The sequence below is a fragment of the Lynx rufus genome, unplaced genomic scaffold, assembly GCF_022079265.1.
Source record: "Lynx rufus isolate CCGP_SWC_20201006 ecotype Redwood Valley unplaced genomic scaffold, mLynRuf1.p SCAF_6, whole genome shotgun sequence".
NCBI classification, from domain to species: Eukaryota; Metazoa; Chordata; class Mammalia; order Carnivora; family Felidae; genus Lynx; species Lynx rufus.
In genome coordinates, this window is record NW_025814878.1 from 104,903,285 (window position 1) to 104,929,407 (window position 26,123).

Consider the following 26,123-nt stretch of genomic DNA (forward strand, 5'->3'; position numbering starts at 1 on the left):
ATAGCAAAGAGCTAGAATTTAAACTAGCATGGAATTGTGTAACCCACACTTTTTGTAGTCTGGTAGTGATGTTTTCACATCTCCCAGACCCTCTCGTGATATTCTGCATCCCCAAAGTCTAGTCAAAGAGATTAGCCTAAAAGTTCTGTCTAGATAGATAGTAATAGTTCCCTTTGGTTAGAGATTGAAGCTGCTTGTGCCCAGGGGAAAGGGAGAAGAAATGTTCCATAGATTTGTTCTTGGATTTCATGATTTTTGTCTTTTGTCCTAAGCATTCTGTAGCCCCCTTGCTGAAGGTTAGCCTCTTAGAGGCTTGTTTGCTCTTGCTCTTTCCAAGTCCATTGTATTCACTGATGCTTGTCTCTTTCTTCAGGGATGACCTGACTGATGATTCAGTCTTCACTCGAAGTTCCCAGTGCTCTCGAGGTCTTGAACGATATATTTCTCGGGAGGAGGGACCTCTCAGTCCCTTCTTGGGACAACTTGATGAGGACTACCGGACAAGAGAAACTTTCTTGCATCGTTCTGATTATAGTCCCCATATCAGTTGTCATGATGAGCTGTTGCGGGGAACAGAGCGGAATAGAGATAAACTCAAAGGCTCCTACTCTGTACGACCTGAGGAAAGGAGCCGGGAGGCCAAACGGCCCCGTTATGATGACACAGAGAAGATACATGGCATGGGCGGTGATCACTCAGGTTTTTCATCAGGGACCCGCAACTATCGACAGCGTAGACGAAGCCCAAGCCCTAGGTATCTAGATCCTGAGTTTCGAGAGCTGGACCTTGCCAGGCGAAAACGAGAAGAAGAGGAAGAACGAAGTAGGAGCTTGAGTCAGGAGCTAGTGGGAGTTGATGGTGGTGACACTAGCTGTTCTATTCCTGGACTATCAGGTGTCCTAACAACATCAGAGCCAGGGTATTCTTTACATCGCCCTGAGGAAGTATCCGCTATGCCCAAGAAGTCAATTCTGAAGAAACGGATTGAGGTGGACATGGAGCCTTCCATTCAGGTCTCTGCTGCATTTCTTCTAGAATCTCTTGCTAGTCCCTCTAATATCTTAAAACTCGGTTACTTTCCTGAGGGTTGTGTCCCTAATGGTATCTTTGTAATATAGTATCTTCCAAGATTTTCCAGAGTAAACTGTAGGCCTCATAATGCATCAGTGGAGGGCTTCTATTGTCATATATTAGGCTAAGTAAACATTTTGGAGAGTATTTATTGAAAGTTTTTTTCTCTAAATTGGATAGCCCTCAAGGAATCTTTGAATATGGGTTTCTTGGAAGTGAAGCTTGAAGGGCAAAGAGAGTAGATGATCTGAATTTTCCTCATTTCTCTTTAGAGAAAAGATTTATGAGTAGACACTAGGCACTAGACCAGAAACCAGGTGATTCTGATTCTGATCCCACTGCCACTACATGCTGTGTGATTTTTAGACAAGTTACTGGGCCCTGATGTTTTTTCCTCATCTTTGAAAAGATGGTCAAGCATGAATGCTAGTTTTTAGCTATTCTCCTAGGAGCTAAAAGTTTCTGAAGAAGTACCTAAGGGCATGTAAGGAAGCAAGGGGAGGTTGATCAGTTAGGTTTCAGAGTTTCCTTATCTCACTTCAAAGTGGCTCCACTTTTATATGTTTCCCCCCCCTTTGAGGGACCCATAGAAAAAAAACAAGTAAGCTAGAGTATATCTCTAAAATCCTTTTGAATTCGTATTGCTTGGTAAGGAGTACAAGAAATGGGCAAAAGTAAAGATTCATGCCAATCTACTTTATTTCCTGTTTCCCCTTGCTACAGCAGAAGCATCTGGAGAGATGGAGACCCAAATCTTGAACCTGCCTAAGGATACTGTACCTCCCTTTCATTCATACTTAGCATCCCCCTATTTATTCAAGAAGAACCAACTATTTAAGTATTTGTCTCAGTTACTAGTTTTCTGAGATTCTACATAGAGGCTAAATCAGTTGTGTCTGTCTTTACAGCTTGAGAGTTTTTCCAGCAATACCAGCCCCAGCCAGGATCACCCTGTCTACTCTGGTCACCCATCTCTTCCACTAAGTGGTGCTATTGCTGCTTTTGCCTCAGAAATTGAAAACAAGGGGACTATGGTAGAGACTACCTTGAAAGAACCTCAGGGCAACCTCTATCAATGGGGTCCCCTCCCTGGGATGCCCAAAGACAACAGTCCTCTCAGAGAGAAGTTTGGAAGTTTTCTGTGCCACAAGGAAAAATTGAATATGAAGCCTGAGGGGCCTGAACGACACACAGACTTCTTGCTGCCCCATGAGAGAGCTAGCCAGGATGGCAGTGGTTTTTCCCGCATTTTGAGCATGTTGGCAGATTCTACCAGTACACAGGAAAAAAGGCGCCGTAGTTTCCCTGACATTGAGGATGAGGAGAAATTTCTCTATGGGGACGAAGAAGAGGATTTAAAGGCAGAATCTCCACCAAAGCCCCTTGGGAGCTCTGAGAATGAAGTCATGAGACAGAAGGCAAGCTCCCTGCCCTCTTCAGCTCCAGCTGTAAAACTAGAATCAATAGAAGACACCAATCCAGAATATGCCAAGATTCATGACTTGCTCAAGACCATAGGGCTGGATATTGGGGTAGCAGAGATTAGTAAACTGGCCGCACGCACTCAGGAACGACTTCATGGCAAGAAACCATCACGTTCCTCTGCTGACCGCCGTCCATCAGTTGACCGGCACTTTTCAGCAGAACGCTGTTCCTCAGTTGACCACCATTTCTCAGCTGATCGGCACTCCTCAGAGCCTCACAGACTGGAGAGCAGAGAGGCACACCATAGCAATACCCACTCCCCAGAGGTGTCCCATCCACATCCAGTCTCCCCTGTAGACCCTTACCTGCTCACAAAAAACAGCCCCCCATTCCTAAAGTCTGACCATTCAGTGGGTCATATTGCAGGACCAGAGGTGGTTGGCAGTGGGTTTCAGTCATCTGTGGCAGTCAGATGCATGTTACCATCAGCCCCATCTGCCCCAATTAGACTTCCACATCCTGCTTCTTTATCACAGTTTCATATGCCAAGGGCCTCTCAGTTTGCTGCAGCTCGGATACCTCCTAACTATCAGGGACCTGCCATTCCCCCTGCTTCCTTTGATGCCTATAGGCACTACATGGCATATGCAGCCTCCAGGTGGCCCATGTACCCTGCCTCTCAACCATCAAACCACTCTCTACCTGAACCACACAGGGTAATGCCAGTTACCAAACAGCCTACTCGTAGCCGTCCCAATCTCCGTGTGATCCCCACTGTGACTCCTGATGAGCCCAAGCAGGAGGAGTCAGTGCTAGGCTCAATTCCTACTGCTCAAGTGCCTGTCCAGGTGTCCATCCCATCACTCATAAGATATAATCCGGAGAAGATCTCTGATGAGAAGAACCGTGCTTCCCAGAAGCAGAAGGTGAATATTAGCTTTGGGCATCCTGTGCCTGAGTCTTCTATTTTAACATAAATTGGTATTTTAAGTATTTTAAGTTAAATTGGTATTTAAGTTAAAATTGGCCCTTTTAAGTTTTTGGAGGCTGCTGTCCTCACTCTAAGTAATGTATATACTCCCTCTGTTTTTCTCACATTTTCTCATTAGGACTAAACTAAATTCTAGCCCTAGGTCCCACTGTGATTTCTTGACTTCTTTTTTAAGTTTATTTCTCTATCAGAATTATTGGCCTTAGAATACTATGGGTAGGAGTTGAGAGCCTTGAAGTTTTCAATATGACCTCGTCAGGGAGTGAGGAACCAAAATTGGATTGGGTGAAGGACGATCAGTAAATGTGTTTTCATCTTAGTGAATTTTGGATCCATTTCCTGTAGTGATTATGTGGGTTAAAAGCTAATACCTGGTTGTTTCTTGGTAATTAAAAAATCAGCTTTGCTTTTTCTGGTTTGTTTTAGAGTCCAAGAATACAACATATTTTTTGACACTTAAAAAAAACAGTAGTTTTTATACTACAAAGTTCATTGGGTTCTCAGGTATAAGAAGGGAACTGGCTGGGGTAATGATGTAATAATTCTAGATATTTTAAAACAGCAGGTAAAAATTAGGGATGAGGAATACAGAATAGCAGAATTTCAAATGGAAAAATTAATGCATATTCTTAATGTAAAGGTCCTTAGTAACTAATGACTCACTTTGTTTAGGAGCGTAAAAATGTAATATATTAAATTTGGTTTGCTAATAAAGTAATTAAAACCTAAAGAAAAAGAAGGAAAGGAAAAATTAGAGGGTCAATTTTTTTCCAGTTTAAAAGAAATTTAGCTGATTCTTGAGAAAACAAAAATCACCTCTTAATTTTTTATTGCATTTAGATACTCTGAGCTTCAGTCTTTTGTTCTGTTGAAGTCTTTTGGAAAAGAGGAGGGAAAGGTTCAATATAGACAAAACCTGAGACTGTACAGACACTGTTTGGAGATTGAGTGCTTTCCTTTTACTTCCCCTTCAAGAACCTAGCACTTAAGTCAGGGCTGATAATATACAGGTTTTCCACACTAGTCCATTATATACAAACTATATTTGTTTTTTCCATCAACTAGTAGTAATACAGTTGAAATGTGTGCTTTAGGCTATATATACCTGGATTTTATCTATCTATCTATTTATCTATCTATCTATTTATCTAATATACCTGGATTTTAAATCTTCTTACTGTATCACCTTGGATATGTTACTTTATCTTTCACAACCTCAGTTTTCTTACTGTAAAACAAGGATAATGTCATGAGGATTAAATAAATTGATGTATGTAATGCAACTAACACAATGTGTCACCTGTAACACTCATTAGTTCACTTCTTGATGGTTCCCTTTGAGCTCAGAACCACTGTCTAATAGTTGCTGTCAGTGCCTTTAGGTTAACATTAATAGTACAGTGCTTCCTGCATAAAAATAATGCTTTCTGGGCAATGTAGTTCTGAAAAGGATAATTCTACTCTGGAATTTGGATCAGAATGAAATACCAACTTTGCTATAAAGTCAGAACTTCTCTGTGTAGACATTTGGGTCCTTGGATTCAGGTATCATCTGGCATGAGGACTTACAGAAGAGAGTAGTAGAAAAAGGAGAATGATGGAGGCTGAAGGACACTATTATGTACTTTGCAGGTTATTGAAGAGAGGGAAAAGCTAAAGAGTGACCGGGAAGCTCGCCAAAAAAAGATGTACTACCTCAGGACTGAATTGGAGCGGCTTCATAAACAACAAGGTATCAGACATTCCTGTGCATAAGTGCCTTTTTGTAGTAACTTGAGTAGGAGACCCAAATGGAGAACTGTGGGGACTCTCAGATAAGTTCAGTGATCTGAAGCCTCACTTTTTAAAAAATTTGGCTTAATTAGACTCATAAAAAGTTGCAGTAATAGTGTAAAAATTCTCAGATATTCTCCATGATTATTAGCATTTTACCATATTTTCTATATCCTTTTTTTCCTCTCAATCTGTGTATGTGTGTGATTTTTCCTGAATTCTTTAAGTTTTATATATGATACTCCTTTAACTCCTAAATAACTTCATTGTGTATCTCCTAACAATAAAGCATTCATTTGTATAACCATAGTACACTTATCAAAATTAGGAAATTAACCATAGTGTACTACTAGTCTACTGATCTTATTTATATTTCACTAGCTGTCCTAATAATGCCCTAAAGCAAAAGAAAATGGAAAATTATACGTTGCATTCAGTTGTCATTTCTTTCACTCTTTTTTTTTTTTTCCTATAACATTTCCTGGATCTTTATAGTTCATGACATTGACATTATAGAAAAGAAGTCACATATTTATAGAGTGTCCTTTAATTTTGGTTTGTCTGATGTTTTCTTATGATTAAATTTAGGTTATGCATTTTTGACAAGACCATCACAGAAGTGATGCTGAGTTTGTATCATGTATTAATTTGTCCCATTACTGGTGATATCAACTCTGATCACTTGGTTAAGATGGTGTCTTCAGGAATTTCTTTGCTGCAAAGTTATTATTTTACCCTTTATAATTAGTAACTTATAGGAGAGATACTTCTAGACTGTGTAAATGTTTAGTCAGTCCTCAAATTTCCTCTCACTAGTTGAGCATTCATTGGTGATTCTTGCCTAAATCATTTGTTATGATGGTTGTTAAATAGTGATTTTTCTAATCTCATTATTCCTTCTACCTTTATTAGTTGGCTTTCTACTAGGATGAAGAGCTTCCTACCCATCCCTCCTCTCCCATCTCTTGGTCATTTATATTGGTGTGAAGTCATGGATTCTTCATTTAACAAGTTATAATTATATACTGTCATTTATTTTCATGCCCAAATTGCCCCAGATTTGGCCAGTGGGAGCCCTTAAAGGGTCTCCTGTGTCCTTTGATATGTCTCCATCATTTTTTAAGTACTTCCTTATTTTTTGCACAAAAAGATGTTCCATGATGCCTCTTGATTCCATCTCTTCATCTGTGCCTTTAGGAATTCACATGCACACTGAGGAAAGAACATAATAAGGCTTCTAAATATTACAGCTTGATGACAGCTTGGAATAATAGAGAGTGAGAGAAGATACACTTTCTTCTGTTTGGATTTGGACTGTTTATGGATAAGAAATTTAGTTATTAATCCTGTGAAGATTATTTCATGAGGACCTTCTGTTTGGAATAGGAGATAACATTAGGTGAACCTGAGGCAAAACCTAACACTCAGTGTAGGTACTGGTAAAGGGTCCTTAAATCAGATAAAGTCAAATATGTAACTGAATTCTTTTCGCCCTCTGAATAATTCCTTGGTTCTCTGAAGAAGACCGTCACTGGATTCATAGTTAACAACATAAAGACAAATGCACATAAACTTATATATACCATTTTGGGGATTCATGGATCTCCTGAAGCCTGCTTGTAGATCCTTAGCTAATAACTCCTACATAAGAGATAATGTAATCACTCATCCTTTACCTCCATAGAAGCTTCACCTAAACTAGCCCATGTGATAGGAGAGTCTTTCTTGCCTTTATAAAGGAAAGTTGTAAGGGAAAAGATTTTCTCACCATAGACTCTTGGGAGATTACTACTTGTGACAGAAAAATGACCTGTCTTACTTTCCTTGTGTTTCTTTCTTTTGACATTCTTCTGCTCAGGAGAAATGCTGCGCAAGAAACGAAGGGAGAAGGATGGCCACAAAGACCCACTCCTGGTGGAGGTGAGTCGGCTTCAGGATAACATCATGAAGGACATTGCAGAACTTCGACAAGAAGCGGAAGAGGCAGAAAAGAAGCAGTCTGAACTGGACAAAGTGGCTCAGATCTTGGGAATAAACATTTTGGATAAATCCCAAAAGTCTTCAAATGACAGTAAAGAGACTACAGAGAAGGCTGGGAAAGCAGAAAAATCTAAGAGCCCAGAAAAAGTGTCATCAACCTCAAGCTCCTCTTCAAATAGCAAGGTAACAATTCAACTTTTCCATTTCTTTAAAAAATTTTTTAAAAAATTTTAAGTAGGCTCCATGCCCAGTGTGGGGCTCAGTCTCATAACAATGAGATCAAGAGTTGCATGATCTACTGACTGAGCCAGCCAGGTGCCCCTTTCTGTTTCTGTTATATCTTTCATTTCCATGGGCTCCTAAAGAAGGCTTCTAACCATTTTCTTAGATTCCTTTTCCAACCTGTTCTTACTCTTGTTGAAGTTATTTTTGTAAAGCATAGGTCAGACAACGGGACTCTACTTCAGAATTTTAGCAGCTCTCATTGCCCACAGAATAGAATCCCAAATCCTCAGCATTCAGGGCCCCCCATGTTCTTGCTCTAGCCTTTATTGCTTAACCCACTCCAGCCTGGCTTCTAATCTTCTTGTAACTTATGTATACCATTTTGTGGGTTCATAGCAACAGGGTCACCACCATGCTGCATAGCCAGTGAATACATTTTAGTTCTCAAAGCAGTATTTAATACAGGGAAACACTCTCTCTAAAAATGCTTTCTTCCCTTGGCTTCTCTCACATTTCTTTTCTTCCTAGTATGCTGGCTGCTGCTGCTTAGTCTCGTTTGCTGCCTATTGTGTTTTGCCTGATATTTAAATATTTTGGTTCTTCAGGAATCAGTCATAGCCCAGTTCTCCAGAATTCTGCTTTTTCCCTAGGTCATTTCATCCAGGTCTATGCTGAAATACCATGCTGACAACTTCTAGTTTTATATTCTAACTCAAAGGAGTCTGGTGAGATCCAAACCTGAGGTCCAATGGTTTACTCACCATTTCTACTTCATTGTCTCATAGACACTTCAAAGTCAACATACCCTAAACTAAACTAAACAAACTAATGATGTGCTCAACCTCCCTCTTTTCTGCCTTCATTGTTAACCCATCTCAAGGGCCCCAGTGTCCAAGAGTTTTCATGCCAACAACCTGAAAAGCTTTCTTAGTGCTGCTTTTCCTTAACTGCTCCATGCAAAATCAATGCCAGATTCTTTCAGTTCTCCCTGCAAAGTAAATCTCAGTTTCATCCATCTCACCATCTCATCCAAGTTCAAGCCACCTTCAATTTTTGCTTATATGGCTATACTCTTAATCCTTTCTCCAAGTATAAGCCAGTGATTGTAATACTCCCTTACCTACCTCTTCAGCCTCATTTCATGCTTCTTTTTCCCCTTGCTCATTATAATTTCATACTGGCTGGGGCACCTGTGTGGCTCATTTGGTTGAGTGTCTGACTCTTGGTTTTAGATCAGGTCATGATCCTAGGGTTGTGGGATAGAGCCCTGTATTAGACCCTATGCTGACAGCACAGAGCCTGCTTGGGATTCTCTCTCTCTGCCCTTTCCCTGCTCACATGCACGCTCTCTCAAAGTAAATAAATTTTTGGGGCGCCTGGATGGCTCAGTCGGTTAAGCGGCTGTATCTTGGTTTCAGCTCAGGTCATGATCTCATGGTTTGTGAGTTTGAGCCATGCACCAGGCTCCATACTGACAGGGCAGAGCCTGCTTGGGATTCTCTGTCTCCCTCCCTCTCTCTCTCTCTGCCCCTTCCCTGTGTGCACACTCATGTTCTCTCTCGAAATAAATAAAATAAACTTTTAAAAATTATTTTTTAAAATGTTTAATCATTTTGAGAGCAAGAGAGAGTGAGCAAGGGAGGGGCAGAGAGAGGAGGAGACAGAGCGTGAGCAGGGGAGGGGCAGAAAGAAAGGGAGATACAGAATCTGAAGTAGGCTCCAGGCTCTAAGCTGTCAAGACAGAGCCTGACATAGGGCTTGAACCCATGAACCATGAAATCATGACCTGAGCTGAAATCGGACGTTTAACCAAGTGAGCCACCCAGGTGCCTCACCCCACCCCTTCTTTAATATATTAAATATGTAGTGAGCTCTCTCATAATGTATTATGGTTACCGTATAAGATTTATTTCATTCTATCTTATTTAAAACTTAATTAAGATCATGTCTGTTCTCACGCCTGTCTCTTCCACTAAGTAAGAACTTCCTGAGAATAAAAGAGTAAAACTCATTTATCTTTGTGTTTCCCATGGTATCCACTTTGTCTAGGGCATAGTAGGTGCTCAGTTAATGTTGGGGAGGTAGAGAAGAGGATATTCTGTATCCTCTATCGTCCAAGCTCTAATTTTTCTATGCCTTCCTGGGAGAGTCCTCTTTTCAACCAGGTAGGACTATGCTCTTTTTTATACCAGGGTCATTGAGTTCAGGGCCTTTGATGGGAGAAGAACTTAAAAGTTCTGACCCTTTATAGTTGACTTATACATTGTTTGGGGTCCATTTATGCACCAGCCCCATGATGGCCTGTCATCTTGATTTGAATTTGGCTTCATTTTCACTGAAGCTAATATGGATATGTTACAAGTCAGTATTCATTTCAATAGTAAGGAATGTTGTTCCTCTGGTTGGTATTTTTTCTGTTTTTGCCTCACTTTAAAATGCATAGCTGGCATGGGGCGCCTGGGTGGCGCAGTCGGTTAAGCGTCCGACTTCAGCCAGGTCACGATCTCGCGGTCCGTGAGTTCGAGCCCTGCGTCAGGCTCTGGGCTGATGGCTCAGAGCCTGGAGCCTGTTTCCGATTCTGTGTCTCCCTCTCTCTCTGCCCCTCCCCCGTTCATGCTCTGTCTCTCTCTGTCCCAAAAATAAATAAACGTTGAAAAAAAAAAAATAAAATGCATAGCTGGCTTGAGGTTTTCTTTCTATTCATTTCATAAAAATAAACACATACACAAGTCCACAATTCATCTAGCTAGAGACAACTGTTATTAATACCTTGGTGTATATTATTCCAGCTATTCATTTTCTGTTTATAATTCGTTAAACAAATATTTATTGATCTCCCAAGAAAGTGACAGGCACTATTTTAGATAGAGGGAAGTATAGCAATGAACTATATAGACAAGGTCCTAACTCTCATGAAATAGAAAAAGATAATACAAAAGCAAGTACAGGTTAGGTGATGATAAATGCCTAAAAAAAAAAAAAAGAAAAGAAAAGAAAACAGGATAAAGGAATATGAGTAGTTACAGAAAGTTGTTTGGATAAGATGATATTTGACATTGTGTCCTATTTGCATAGCCGTTTTGATTATTCAAATGTATTTAGTTACTTGCTTTTTCAGTATATCACGAACATCTTGCCATGTTAATAAATAGATTTCTATAATTTATTTTTAAAATATTTTCTTACAGTTTATTTAATTGTGGAGAGGGGGGCAGAGAGAAAGGAAGAGAGAGAATCCTAAGCAGACTCCGTGCTGTCAATGCAGAGCCCTGCACGGGGCTCGATCTCATGAACCATGAGATCATGACCCAAGCTGAAATCAAGAGTTGGACTCCTAAGTGACTGAGCCACCCAGGTGCCCTTATAATATTTTAAATGACCTTAATTTGAAATTCTTGTATGGATACCAAAATTTATTTAACCAGTCAAATCACCTCCTGTTTGACAAAATCATTTACTTTGGATAAATGTCAAGGAGTAGAATTGCTAGGTCAAAGGGTATGAAGAATTTTGAGATATGTAATATGTATTCCTAGATTATTTTTCAGAAAGCGCCAGTCAGTACTTGCCAGCAGTGTATACACGAACCCATCTCTTACCTGCTGGGTGTGATTTCTTTAGTGACTCTTTTTTTAAAAAGTTTTTTAAATGTTCATTTATTTTTGAGAGAGAGAGAGAAAGAGAAACACAAGCAGGGGAGGTATAGAGAGAAGGGGACAGAAGATCTGAAGTGGGCTCTGCGCTGACAGCAGTGAGCCCAATGAGGGGCTTGAACCCACAAACCAGGAGATCATGACCTAAGTCAAAGTCAGATGCTTAACCAGCTGAGTCACCCAGGCACCCCTCTTTAGTGACTCTTGAATAAGACTGTAATAAGGAAAGATTCTCTTTGAAGTCCTAATTGTTTCTCTTTCTCCAGCCTGTCTTCCTCTCCCTACTAACCCATGTGCCTAGTTCTCTGACCTTGTCTCCTCATTCATACTTACCCTCCCTGTGTTCCAAATTATTTTTTTCTGTGCCTCACTCCTCAACATTAACCAAGATTCTCACTTCCTAAGTACCTTATTCCCAGCTTGCTGACACATGAATTCATATTAAAGTATTTATTACTGATAACTTAATCTGGGGAGTTGATATGTTTTAAAAGAGGATTCACATTAACTCAAAGGTGTTAAATTCTAAAGATGGTATTTTAGGCAGTTTGAAATATTTTACCCAGATTCTTTTAAGTCATTCCATGTAGATGACTGTCTGCTTTATCTGTGCACAGTGCCCACCCTGCTCTCCAGTTTTGTGTCCCTGGATGTGACTTTGACTTGTTTTCTGCATTTGCTTAACCTGTCAGTTACCTTTTCCATATTGTTTTTTCTTTTCTTCGTAGTTGTCATTATGATTTTTAAATTTAACATATTTAATTGCATAGAGAACACATTCAACCATCTACCAAAGGGTATATAATAAAAAGACTCCTGTCCATCTTTGTTCTCTACTTCCCTCTCCAGAGGCAGCCAGTGTTTCCATAATATTATTTTTCTAAATATTTTGGGATACATAAGTAAATATATTGCCATTATGATGTATTCTCCCTGGTAAGGCAGCACTATGGAGTCTAGTTCTGTTTGAGCCTTGCAGACAGATTTCTCGGGTTTTCCCTGGTTTATATAGATTTAGGCCCTGGAAATACGGTCATATGGCCCTGTATCTATTATAGTGGTAAGCTGCTTGCTTTTTCTGAGAGAAGACAGGTCTAGACTACCTTGAATTCCTTCTGAGTGCAGGTGTTTTCCCTCTAGGAATCCAAAATAAACAGTGAGAATTCCCATACTAAGAGCCCCAAGCCTGCTGAGAGCCTCCAGCCAGCTACTAAGCATTCTGATCAGCCCGTTGCTGCCTATGAGTATTATGATGCTGGCAATCACTGGTGCAAAGACTGCAACACCATCTGTGGGACCATGTTTGACTTCTTCACTCATATGCACAATAAGAAGCACACACAGGTAGGTATCATGCCCACTGTTCTTTCCATTCTCGCCCTCCTTCCCCTCAAACGTCTATACCCCCATCTGCATTACAAAGCTGGAAAATGAAACATTCTCATATGGGCAGGAGCCCCAATCTGAAGAGCCAAGAGATACCAACAAAGGAGACACCATCCCCAGGGCTCAGTCCAGGGGACCTGCCTGTAACTAAACACCATGACAAGTGTAAGTGAGGCTTCTGCCTCTTTTGATTCCTTGAGTACCTGATTATTTGTTTCATTTTATCTATTGCTAGTACTTGCTCTAACATGTGTTTACCTTTTCCACAGGTGATTTCCGTTTAAACAGTTCGCAGAGAGGGTGGGGGTGGGTACCTGGGGGCTTCTGGTCCCCCCTGGTGTGGGGGAGAAAAAGGAAAGAAAAGGGGTCATTGAGTTTTAGTGCTGTTATGTGAGCACCTCTGCCTCTTGCAAATAGACACTGGATCCCTACAACAGACCTTGGGCTTCAAAGACCCAGAGTGAGGCCAAGCAAGATGCTGTAAAACGTACTGACAAGATAACTGTTCCTGCAAAAGGTATGTTCCCCCCTGGCTCCACTTGTAGTTTCCTTACATTTAGCCAAAGAAGAGGTGTCCCTGAACTAGGTACTAGGAAGCAGCATGGGATGAGACATAACTGTTTTGTTAACAATGGTGTAAGAATGCCTTCTATGTGCAAAACAGTGTACTAGAGTCTAAAGAAGTAGAGATCTGTAAGACAAGAATGCTCTCTACTCATATGGCCAAAATTCTAACACATGTTACATATACATACCACATACTACTAGCTCAGTCGGTAGAGCATGCAGCTCTTGATCTCAGGGTTATGCATTCAGTCCCCATGTTGGGCATGGAGCCTACTTAAAAAAAAATTTTTTTAATATATGTATACTTTTTTTCGTCACTGATTTATCACTAAAATCTCATTTATTTAGAGTCCACGTAAATAAAGAACAGTAAAAGGTATGGTAATTTAACTGCCTTTTCAACTAAGAACTAGAAAATATTTTTGAATAGTTGTTATTGGGGATAAGTTGAGAAGTAGAAAGTTTCTTTTGTCTTTTTACTTCTCAATTTCTTACCTTTGTAAGTAGTCAACGCTGCTCCATCCTTTAGATCTATAGAAGGTAAATTCCTGAGTCATTAATACCAACATGAGAGATCCTCATACAAATGGTACTGAGCTAGCATCCTACAATGCTTAGTGGTAGTTGGAGTTTGAGGAAAGTCAACAACAGAAATGAGTCTGGCACAGAAAACTCCTGAATTAACCAGTTAGTGTTCCCAAGAGGTAGAAGGGCTAGAGGTCCTGAGGTGAAGCTTTAAATTGGGAAAACTGTGCCATTTGGATTCATCTAAATGCCACTTCTGACTGGAAAGTGGGTAAGGTCCTATATACCATTAACTTTTTTACTGCAAAGGGAAGTGGGATTTCCTTTACTGACGTCCTGGGTGGGAATGACTTATTTTCTTGACTTCTACTTCTTCCAGGGTCTGAGTTTCTGATTCCCATCACTGGATATTACTGCCAGCTCTGTGAGGAATTTTTGGGGGATCCAATTTCCGGAGAGCAACATGTGAAGGGTCACCAACACAATGAGAAATACAAGGTTGGTCTTTGTAGTAGTTGTGGAGTTTCCTACTTTCTCCAGTAATCCTTTTGACTTTGTCAAACCACTTCAGAGCCAGAAAAAGTTGTTAATACTTCAAATTCCGTGTAATCTCTAGGAAGTTCTTGTCAGTCTTAATAAGAGATGCTGACCTGGTAGAACCATCTATATCCTTGAAGAAGATGACTCTAGGGGTTTCTACCAATTGAATTCCAGTAGTAGCAGGGCCAAGATTTTCTTTCTTATTGTATTTTGACCAGTTGTTGAGCCTTTATGTTTTCTCTTCCCAGAAATATGTGGTTGAAAACCCTTTGTATGAGGAGCGGCGGAATCTAGACCGCCAAGCTGGCTTGGCTGTGGTCCTAGAGACAGAACGGCGACGGCAGAACGAGCTAAAGCGCAAACTTAGTGAGAAACCAAAGGAGGAGAAGAAAGAAAAAAAGGCAAAGGTCTTGAAGGAAGTAAAAGAGGATGACAGAGTCTCTGAGGAATTAGAGGACCAACTCTCTGAGGGTGGGAACTCCCCTGAAAAGGCTGAAAATAAAAGGAAGGGTAGCATCAAACTGCAATTAAAGGAAGAGGTAAAGAAAGAGTCACCAACATCTTTTGGGAAATTCAGCTGGAAGAAGCCAGAAAAAGAGGAGGAAAAAAGTTCAATGGTCCCAAGTATTCCTAAGGAAGAGGTTGTGGAAAACAGTAAGGACAAAGAGGATGGGAAAGCTGAGGCTGGGAAGGCAAAGCCCATCAAAATCAAGCTCTCTGGGAAAACAGTTGTTGCACATACGAGCCCTTGGATGCCCGTTGTGACAACTTCAACCCAGACTAAGATCCGACCCAACCTGCCTATCCCATCCACAGTACTCCGCAAGTCAGGTTCAGCCACAGTGAGCAAGCCAGCTCCTCTTAATACCTTTCTGTCCATCAAATCCTCTGGAACTACTGCTAAGCCTCTGCCAGTGGTTAAAGAGTCTTCAGCTGATCTTCTCTTGCCTCCTGATATCATCTCCAAAGCATTTGGTGGGGAAGAGGTGATTCTAAAAGGGTCTCCAGAGGAAAAAATGGTACTGGCTGAAAAGAATGAACCATCCCATATACCTGAACAAGTGCTACCACCTCCTCCACCACCCCCTCCGCCACCACCTCCGCCACCCCCAGTTATACCTCATCTAGCTTCTCCATCTCCTGCTCAAACAAATGCTGTCTTGGCTCCAGTCAAATCAAACCCAGCTGTATCTCACACTCTCAGCCCTGGCTTCCTGGGTCCTAACATTTTGAATCCTGTGTTGCCAGTAGCCATCATGGCGTCGGCACAGCCAGCTGCCATTCCTTCCGATGAGACAGCTCCTGGGGTGAGTGAGAGTGACCGAGACCAGACCCTCTTCTCTGTGTTAGTGCGTCCTCCACCTCCCCTCTCGAGTGTGTTCAGTGAACAAGCCAAAAAATTGGAAAAGCGAAATTCATGCTTAGCCACAGCCAATGCTAAGGACCTATATGATATATTCTACAGTAGTGGTGGAAAGGGGGCCCCTGAGACTAAGCTGAGTGGCGGTCTATTGGCCAATGGGGAAAATAGCAATCTTTCTAGAGTCGAAAGTTCAGACACCTCTTCCACTTCCACTTTGAACGACAGTACATCCCAAGAGGGATTGCCTCCAGATAGAAGTTTGATCTCTGCTCCTGAAAAGCCCACTGCAAAAACTCTGGTGTCCCTAGGGAAATGGTCAGTTGTAGAACACACAAACTCAGAAAACAGAGGCAGTGGCTATGGATTCCTACAGCCTCTGACAAGGTTGTGCCAAAGCAGGCCTTACGAAACTATTACCCCAAAGACAGATACTTTGGCCATGTGGACTTCTAGCTCCTTCCAGAGTGATACTAATAGGGATATATCTCCAGGAGGAAAAATCGAGCTTGATCTCAGAGAACCAGGACCACCAGGTGTAGAGCCAGCCCCTCAGCTGTCAGATATGCACTGTCATATCATGGAATCTCAGAAGTTGGTAGAATCCCACCTTATAGACTCTGGTAACCAGGATGAGGAAATTCAAGAGCTCCACAAATCTAAGGATTGTGAGGAAAGTGAGGTAGAGGTAAACAATAAACTAAGAGAAAAGAGACCAAAGCTTTCTGAAGGGATGGTAGGAGAGGAAACAGGTATCAGTGCTGGGCCCAATAGCATAGAGGATTCTAATTTGAACCGTGGGGACAGATGTACATGGGAGGGAGAAATAGAACAGTCTGAGTTGCAGATGACTGACAAAAAGGCTGAACTGTCCAGGAAATTGATGACAGTAAGTGAAACTCAAAGTAAAGTAGTGAGTGACTTGAGTGCACAGGCTCTCTCTTCCACAAAGGCAAAAATAGACTCATTTCCACCAGAAGCTAGGTCTTTACTCCAGAACCCACAAGATATACCTGTGAAAGTTTCTGCTCCGGAATTGCTTCTCCAGTCCCCAGCCAGATCAGATATGTGTTTAACAGATAGTGCACAGGAACAAGGAGGTTCAACTGGTAATGAAGAGTGGCTAGAAAATTCAGCTCCAGAATCTTCTTCCAGGACAAGTTACAGAAGCCTCAAACTCCAGAGAGAAAGATCAAAAGACTTGCAGGGTAAAATGATTTATGAACTGACTGTTTGGGATGAAAATAATAAGTCAGAGACCTGGAAGAGCCCAGAGAAACCAGAAACAGAAACCCTGGAGCTACAAGATGTCCATCCAGAATTAACAGTGACAATAGAAAGCAAGGCCTTAGAAGACTTTGCAGTTACAGACTTAAAAGTAGAAGAGCTTGCTGCCCTGGGGAACCTGGGGGATATGGGTGTTGATTTCTGCAATACTCGGGTAGACCAAGCACATAGATCCCCAAATGCCCTGTCTCAGAAAGTGTGTGAAGAAAATTCTATGTCACCTATAGGATGTAATCCCTCCACTCTCCCTGACTTGGAACCAATCCCATCCTTTTCTGAGTTTCCATTAGATTCTCCCAAAACCCTGGTGCTTAACTTTGGAGCAGAAGGTGAACAAAACTCATCTAATCCCAGAAGTGGAAGGATCACCCCTAACATTTTGAAAACTGGACTTCCTATAGAAAATGTTAACCTTGGTTTGGGGAGCTTAGAGGGAACACACCAAGCACTTGACCTATTAGCAGGAGGAATGATGCCTGAAGAAGTGGAAGAAACTTCTCAATTAGAGAAACAAGATTCACTCAGATTGGAATCGGAAACAATTAATCCTGCAGGCCTTGGGCCATCTCCTTGCCTTCCAGACCTTGTTGAATTTGTCACACGGACATCTGGAGTTCAAAAAGAGAAGATATGTTCTCCTCTTTCTGAGCCAGGTGACCCTCCTAAGTGTAGTTCCCCAGAGACGGGACCACTACAGCTAGAAATACCGAAAGTATCCATCACACATCTAGCAATTCCTCAAGTAGATGAGGACACTGACCACCCTTTGAATTTGGCAAAATCTCTGGCTTCAGGGTCTCCTACAAGGGAGCAAATAGTTGGAGGCAATATGGTCCCTCAGGAAATAACTGCACAAGAAGCTTCAGTTGCTGCCACCCAGGACCACACAGAATCCAGTGTTCGTGACTAAAAGTACACATCCAGAGCTACTTGTGGATGAATCAAATTGGCTTCTAGAAATCAGGTGCCCAGATGATCCAGGACTAGTTGGCTATCTCATCTGGAACCTACACCAAGAGATGCAGTAAGCATCTTACAGTAAATGTTCATGGAAGCCAAAAGTTTACCTCTTTCCTTTTTTTTCCTTTTTTCTTAAGATACCAGACAAATCAGTCATAACTTCTATACATATCTGTAAAATATTTTTCTGTTATTATTATTTTTATTTTTATTTTTTGCCAATTTGCTTTCTCCTACTTGTCATTAAAATCAAATGTCTGTCTGGCTCACCACATAGTGTGCTTTGATTGATTGTATTTTGGCTTTGACTCTGCCATTTCTGGAATGTGGGGGAGGAGGGAGACAGAGAGCTGACTTCGATTGCTATGTTGTATTCCTACCCAATTTCCTGGGCAGCTGATGGATCTCTGGGAGAGACACCAGAAAGCCTGCTGAAATGGAAAACTACTAATGAAGGAAGGATTGTTCATCTCTTAGGCTTCCATTTGGATGGGCCTGCCTTAACATTGTTTGAAATGCAGCGTGAGTAGCTCTTTTGTTTACTGTTTACTTCCTTGTGCCATGTCAACCCCACACTTCCTTTATCCTGTTGCCTTTGCTTGAAATGGTCCTGCTAACCCACAAACCTGTTTGGAAATAGCCTCAATAAATGAAGAAAATCTAGCAGGTTCACTTTTGGAAGACGACAAATCGGTAAGGCTTATTCATGGCTCAATGCCAGGAGCAGATATGCTTTTTGGGTCACTTTTATTTTTGAAACAGCCTTTGTGTTCATTGTATTGTGATCCAGTAACATTTTGTGTTAAATTGTGTAGCAGCCATTTCTGTTCTGAAGAGGTAGAAGAGCTGAAACTTGTTTTGGGATTGGACTCATTCTCTGTTCCACAATCCATATGTGTTCTTTCCTCTACCTCTCCCTTTCCCAAGTTATTTCCACCATAGTGTGATGTTTGGGGTTGTACATTTTGTTCAAAAGATTAAAGAATTTATAAGTTGGCTTGGACAAGTTTAATTTTATTTTTAATGTGTTAATTACTTGGAATAAATGCATTAACCTCATGTTTCTTTCTGGATTTTGTTTTGAAAACCACACACATTTGAACTCCACAGGAAAACTAGAACAATGAACTCCTGCCGTCCTGTTGTCTATCTCCTCCCTCCCAGTCGTTTTTTCCCCCCATTTGTTAGGGCTGCTTCCATCATGTCAGATTGTTAAATTATGTAGTCTGTGCCCAGTGCTGCCTGGGTGGGTAGTGAGTAGGCAATAGTGGTCTGGTTTTGGTATATTCCTATTGTGAAGCTTTTCATAAACTCTTATATTGGCTCTCCCTGTGCTCTGGAAGCTGAGCTCCCCATAGAACATTCATGTTCTTGCTGAAGGTGCTCTTGGGGATCAGCTTAGTCCTCAGATTTTTTTCTTTTCTTTTCTTTTTTTTAATGTTTATTTTTGAGAGAGACAGCGCATGAGCAAGGGAGGGGCAGAGAGAGAGAGAGGGAGACACAGAATCTGAAGCAGGCTCCAGGCTCCGAGCTGTCAGCACAGAGTCCAACACAGGGCTCGAACTCACGAGCCGTGAGATCATGACCTGAGCCAAAGTCGGGTGCTTAACCATCTCCCCAGTCCTCAGATTTTCTGATCTCTGCCACAGTTTCCTCTTTACTTTCTTGTTGTCAGAAATTTCTAACCTGGCTCAACAGAGGCTTCAGAGTCTTGTTTTCTACCCACTCCCTCAAAAATAATGCAAAGTTGCTGATCTTTTTTCCTAGGAATTTTTTTCCCTGTTAACTTGTGTGCAGAGCTGCAGAATCCTAGGTTGAGTTTGGGGAGGCTATTTACTTTTTCTAAAGCCTTGACTAATGTCTACTTAGAAGATGTCCTGGCCTTTGTTGTTGTTCATGTTGTGGAAAGGGCACATATTTGGGAGAGTTAAGTCCTTGAATGTTCCTCAGCCATTTGCCTTGCTGTGATATTGGACAAGTTACCACACCTCACTGTACCACAGGGATTTTTTTTTCCCTCCTTTAAGATGAGGATCATTATCTCCATTGCAGCACCAAATGTATCCAGGGTCATGCCATCCCTAGTAGTCTTCCTAGGCCTGCTTTTTAGGCTGAAGCTTGAGTTTAATGCACTTTTCTGGCCCAGAAATAATAGACTGACTCAGAAGGTGCCCTTTAGATGAACGTAAACCCAGGTGAGCTTCGGAGATGTATTTGTTTTTCTGGAGAACTACTCCTTCCCTATTCTGGCAGCCTGTCTACAGGAATCAGAGAACCTAAGAGTTTAAAATGCCAGATATTACTTAGTGAGTTCATCTCCCTTTGGGGACAGATGGTTGTGTTTAGAGTGGAGAGGGGTTAATCTTGTCCAGATCTCTTACCCTTATTCTATATCTGAGGGAGTCAGAATCTTCCTCTTTAGGTTAGGAGAGGGACACTGGAGAACGGTAGGGAAGAGAAAAGAGGCAAAATCTAGGCAGTACAGAACTAATTCAAATAGCTGTGGCTGGAGTACTTTGAATTATTTTCTTGTACTTGATAACTTCAGGCTTTTTCTAGAATAGTGAGTGGATTCCTACTTGTAAGAAACAATAGTATTCTTCATATCTGCCTTGAACTAGCAGAAGGAGAGCCTTTAGGATTCTGTAGTCTGGGCAGGAAGTGTTGCTGGCTTTCTCTTTGATCAGTAGGATCTAGCTTTGAGCCCATCCACAGAAACCTTGTGATAGGAAAGGCAGAACTCTAACCCAGTTGCCAGCATCTAAAAGTAGGGCCTATTTTTATTCAGCACTATCACAGCACTGAATAAATGTTCACCTTAGGAGACAGGCACATGCAAGGAGTGGGCCCTAATCTTTATATGTCGCTTATGGTGTCAGAGATAACTATTTTAATATTCTGCAAACATCAGAAAGTTTTTATTGGAATCTCTCAACTGTGAAAACAAATTATCAGTAGTTAGGTTTAAATTTGGGCAAACCTAATTTTACCTAATTTGTGTAAATAACCCCCCCAAATTCCACTTGGCTTTGTGAATGGAGACCTTTTGCTTCGTAAGCCATCTTCCTCCTATTCACAGGGCAAATAATACTCTTAATCTTTGTGGTAAGTATTCCCATTTTACCTAATACAGCTTCATCTCTAAAAAAATTAAAATCAAAAAGCTAGCTAATGCTTTGGTACCAAAGCATGCCAGGACATATGTCCATTTATCAACTGCCAGATTCAGGGACTGTGGAAGAATGGTGAGGCGTTGGGCAGCAGGGATGGTTGGACATACAAAAATAGGCATCCTATAGGGACATTAAGTATGTGTTTAAAAAATAAAAAGAGGCATGTTCAGAGAGGAGACAGCCTATAAAGAAGTGAGATGGGTATTTTTTTTTTTAATGATTAGTTTTAAGAGAGAGAGCATAAGCAGGAGAGGGGCAAAGAGAGAGGGACAGAGGATCTGAAGCAGGCTCTGTGCTGACAGCAGCAAGCCTGATATGGTACTTGAACTCATGAGATCATGACCTGAGCCAAAATTGGATGCTCAACCAACTGAGCCATCGAAGCACCCTGTGAGATGGGTTTTTAAAAAATATACCCGAGGCACCTGGCTGGCTCAGTCAGTAGAGTATGCATCTCTTGATATCGGGGCCATGAGTTCAAGCCCTATGTTGGATCTAGAGCTTATGTAGAAAATAAATATCCTGGGGTGCCTGGGTGGCTCGGTCGGTTGGGCATGCGACTTCGGCTCAGGTCATGATCTCATGGTTCGTGAGTTCGAGCCCCGCATTGGGCTCTGTGCTGACAGCTCAGAGCCCGGAGCCTGCTTCAGATTCTGTGTCTCCCTCTCTCTCTGACCCTCCCCCGTTCATGCTCTGTCTCTCTCTGTCTCAAATATAAATAAACATTAAAACAAATAAAAAAAAATAAAAAAGAAAATAAATATCCCTAAACCTTGGTTTTCACCTTAACAAAACATACCTGCCAAGCTTGGGATAAGAGAGAACCTAAGCAAGGTCTTCATTTATTAACAATTTTGTGAGAACATGGACAAATGAAAATAGTTTGGGATTGTGAACACATTTCTTTAGAGTTTAATTTTGTAATAACGTTTATGGAATTTTTAACCAAAAAAGTTCTGTGTATGGTAACTGTTCATTGATAAGCCAAGCACTGGAACTGATAATGAAAATCTATCATTTAAAAAAAAAATCACTCCCATCCTGGTTTGCCCTCAATGCTTATACACTTTCAGAGGACTCTGTATGTTTTCATTGTAGCAATTAATGTTTTAATTTTATATTTATGTGTTTATTTGATCAATATATGCCTTCCCCCACAACTAGATTATAAACTCTCCAAAGCAAGAAGTTTGTCTTTGCTTACAGTTTTTTCATGATTGTATTCCCAGTGCACAGTTGCCTGACCCACATAAGAGTGCTCAATAAAAATTCGTTAAAAGAATCAATGTGGTAATAGTAGCTATTTTTTGTTAACTGATTTTGAATACTCAGCAATTTATAAGTGGGTAAAAGCTGCAAACTGCTGATTGTATTTGTTGGGTACTTAGCACTCCAAAAGACTGCTTCTGTCCTGGATCTTTGTATACAAAGCACTGTCTATAACAGCAAATGCATATCAAGGCTGCCAGTGGCCTCTTCATTTGAACAGCATTCTGGCCAGGAGGGGGACACACTGCCCCTGAAGCTCCTAGAAGAAAAATTGAGGGTAGGAATGGGGATAAACTGACCTTAGAGTTACCAATAAAAGACTTTTGGACTCTAATTTTCAGATGGCTACCTTTCTCCTTCCAGCCAGATTTTATAGGCGCGTTGAAGTCAGTCAGTCAAACCCACATCTCTGATTTGGCGCAACATCCTCTTTGTCACCTCGTAAAAACTAAGCCAAGCTGCCATTTGATTTCCGGAAGGAAACAAAAAAAAAGCAAAAAGTTTGCTGTTGGTAGGAGGAGGGATGCTTTCACTTCTTACTCTCTCTTTTTGTTTCAACATCCTGACCATTTTATATAAAATATAAATATTTCACGCACATATAAAATAAGTACACACACACACACACACACATAAAATATGTAACTTTATGTCAGTAAGGGTTATCTGGTGCTGTGGAATTGTAGACCAGGTTTTTTTTTTTTTCCTTTGTGTGTGTATTTTTAAATATGTGTCTCTTTCACTCAGTGGATCCCTGTCTTCATTCTTCTTACCAGTTCTCTATCATTATAAATAGGTCCTGCTGCTTTTCCTTCAAGACTCCCTAAATTCCTGTATTCCCATCAAGGCTGGGCAATGTACATTCTTCAGCCTCCATTCTTGAAGAATATTATTCTTTTCTTGTTTCTCTTTTCCTCTTCCCTTTCTCTTGCCCCCGCCTCTGTTTAGCTGTTTATCTATTTCCAAGTATACAAGCATTTGGCCATAAAATACTATAAATTGAGCTACTTGTCTTCACAAAGCTTACTTTAATGCAGGTACACAAAAGATACCACAAAGTCTTTGCTGCATTCAAGAGGATAAAAGTTAATTCATATCTAGATGTATTGATTAAAAGCTTTATAGGCTTTTGTCCATTTCACTGGTGGAAGATCAGGAGAGAAAGGTGTTTTGTAGAAAACAATGGAAATGAGCATGTTTAAGGGAAGTGAATAAGCAGGGTGAAAGTAGAGGCAGAGTTACATGATAGAGGATATGGAGAAAGATGGCAAAGAGGTAAAGTCAAGCATATTGAGGTATTTTCTTTCATCTCCTCTGATACTCTGCCCCTGCTAAAGTTTCACCCAGCTCTCCAACAGGCTACCTACATAAGGATGATTATGAAGATGTTTACTGACTTTTGCCCGCCTCTCTTCCTTTCTTTTCAGGAGCAATTGCAGAAGTCTTCAGATTTCCAGAAGGAAGGACTGCAGAAGACATCTCTGCCTCAGGGAGGCAGGGATAGAAGCCACAGAGACCAAAGAAATGATGAGCGCCCTTGGGGCCAGTAGGTAGTCACCTCTAAGGTCTGACTTTCAGAAGGTGGGTATGACTGCTGGGGCAGGAATGGGTTGTGAAGACCCTGTGTTTTTAACTGCCAGGAAGTGGTGAATTGGGTGAGCAAGTATGTATGTCTGTATTTTTGTAGCAGTAGAATAGGGACGAGATAAGGATAGGCATATGGATGTATATTTTAAACTTGCCACTCCTCATCTCCAATTATCTCCTAACTTCCATCTCTCATTTTGTGCCACACTTACGTTAAAGCTGTGGAGTTCAGATCTTCTCATCCGTCCTGGATCCAGGGGCCCCAGTGTTCCCAGCAAGTAGAACATCTACTGTCTCAGTTTCATTCTTGTCCATTTAAGAATCAAGGTAAAAATTTGGCATGTCCTTAGAGGAGTGGGGTATGAATGGACAAACGAGGCAGAGGGATGGGGAGACAATCACAAAAGGTAGTGTTTGAAAAATCCTGACTTCAGGATTTCTGACTTCAGGACCGCTGTCTACCACTTTTCATTCAGACTTACTACCTCTCCTACACTCACTGAAACATCCAGTACACAGAAGCGGGCAAGCATCATTTCAAACTACCAGGGAAACTCCTTACTCTCTATCTAAAATGCTAGTAGGTACTTTATTTACTCCTTTTTGCACTTTGGGACTGTGGAGGAAGAAAACCAAAATCAAATAAAATTTTAGCTGACCTTTAAGTCCTTTAAACTCTGAGATTCATTTAAATCTGAGCTCCCCCTGATCCAGATTTGCCCTTAAAACTCTTAGCCTACTTTTGTTCATGATTTGTAAATCCAGGCATTTTTAGAGTCCCAGAGGTCTAATTTACTACCCAAATAAATCTGTGGTTTGGGTAAGTTTTGGGAATACTTGTAACACTACAAGTACAAAGAACTGCATAATATACAACCAAAGCCACCAAAGGAATAAGAAGTAAGGGGATAAGGGGTAAAAAGTATCTCAGGGCCTCTGGCTGTTGAGCTTCTGTCAGTTAAGGACTACTCATTCCTAAGGTATGACCCTGTGGATGAAGCAATGGAAAGCATTCTGGTGCCAGGGCTGCCAACACTTTGTCACCACCACTTTCTACTTTCTCTCCCTTGCTTCAACCCAAGATCTGTTTCTCATCAGCTACCACATTCCTCTGTTCAGGGACAATCAGGTGTTTGGTCACAGCTTTCATTCCTAACTGTTCCTGCTTGCATTCTCCAGTGGTATCTGAGGTCCACCTTTAAGATGTGCTGATCTGGGGGATGGGCAGGGGGAAAGGGAACATTTTTATTTATTTTATTTTACTATTTTTTTAATTTTTAATTTGTTAATGTTTGAGAGAGAGAGAGAGACAGAGACAGACACAGACACAGACACAGATGTGAGCAGGGGAGGGGCCGAGTGAAAGGGAGACACAGAATCGAAGCAGGCTCCAGGCTCCGAGCTGTCAGCACAGAGCCTGACGCGGGGCTCAAACCCACAGACCACAAGATCGTGACCTGAGCCAAAGTTGGACACTTAACCGACTGAGCCACCCAGGCACCCCTAGAAAGGGAACATTTTTAGAGTAATATTTTCCCTCTGAACTTTTATTTGATATGCTAGAGTTCACACATATTATAATGATAAGATACTTAAGGCCTTTTTGTTGAAATATATTTCATATAACGTTAAATTTTTTGTAACATAAGATTCACCATTTTAAAGTATACAGTCCAGTAGTTTTTAATATATTCAGGGTTGTGCAACTATCACCACTATCTAATTCCAGAACATTTGTACCACCCCCCCCTAAAAAAAAATACCCATTAGCAGACGCTCCCAATTATTCCCTACCCCAAAGCTGCTGGCAGTCACCAATTTGCTTTCCATCTCAGTGGCTTTACCTATTCTGGGTAGTTTGTATAAATGGAGTCATACAATGTGTGGTCTTTTGTGTCTGGCTTCTTTCATTTAACATGTTTTCAAACTTCATTCACGTTGTCCCGTGTGTCAGTACTTCATTGTATTTTGTGGTTGAAAAATACACTACTTCGTCAATATACCACATTTTGTTTATCCACCAACTGACGGGATTTGGGGTTATTTCTGTTTTTTGGCTAATATGATTAATGCTACCATGAACATTTGTATGCATGTGTTTGTAGACACAAGTTTTTCAGTTCTCTTGAGTATATCCTGGGTCCTATGGCCAACTCTCTAACATTTTAAAAATGAAGTTTTATATTAAAGTATAAGGTGCATATAGAAAACAGAAGCACACACATCACAAGTGTTAAGCTCAAAAATTTTTATGGAATGAACGCACCTAGGTAACCAACAACCAAATCAAAAGATAGAATATAACCAACACCCCTGAAGCCCCTCTCATGTCCTCATCCAGTTACTACACT

General features: G+C 41.1%; 1 protein-coding gene across 3 annotated transcripts in view; it reads left to right on the top strand.

Annotated features, from left to right (window-relative positions):
* ZNF318 (zinc finger protein 318) overlaps window positions 1-26,123 on the top strand; it is a 45,743-nt gene that overhangs the window by 8,820 nt on the left and 10,800 nt on the right. The window contains exons 3-10 of one of the 3 annotated variants that reach the window (XM_047101641.1): window positions 374-1,013; window positions 1,980-3,422; window positions 5,120-5,219; window positions 7,119-7,423; window positions 12,259-12,462; window positions 12,922-13,021; window positions 13,976-14,094; window positions 14,385-18,746. In XM_047101641.1, coding sequence (XP_046957597.1) covers window positions 374-1,013; window positions 1,980-3,422; window positions 5,120-5,219; window positions 7,119-7,423; window positions 12,259-12,462; window positions 12,922-13,021; window positions 13,976-14,094; window positions 14,385-17,693 — 6,220 coding nt within the window. In that variant the 3' untranslated portion in view covers window positions 17,694-18,746. Of the gene's footprint in view, window positions 1-373; window positions 1,014-1,979; window positions 3,423-5,119; window positions 5,220-7,118; window positions 7,424-12,258; window positions 12,463-12,921; window positions 13,022-13,975; window positions 14,095-14,384; window positions 18,747-23,612; window positions 25,008-26,123 lie in introns of those variants that run through there. The other 2 variants (XR_006966111.1, XM_047101642.1) reach the window with 2 other exon arrangements.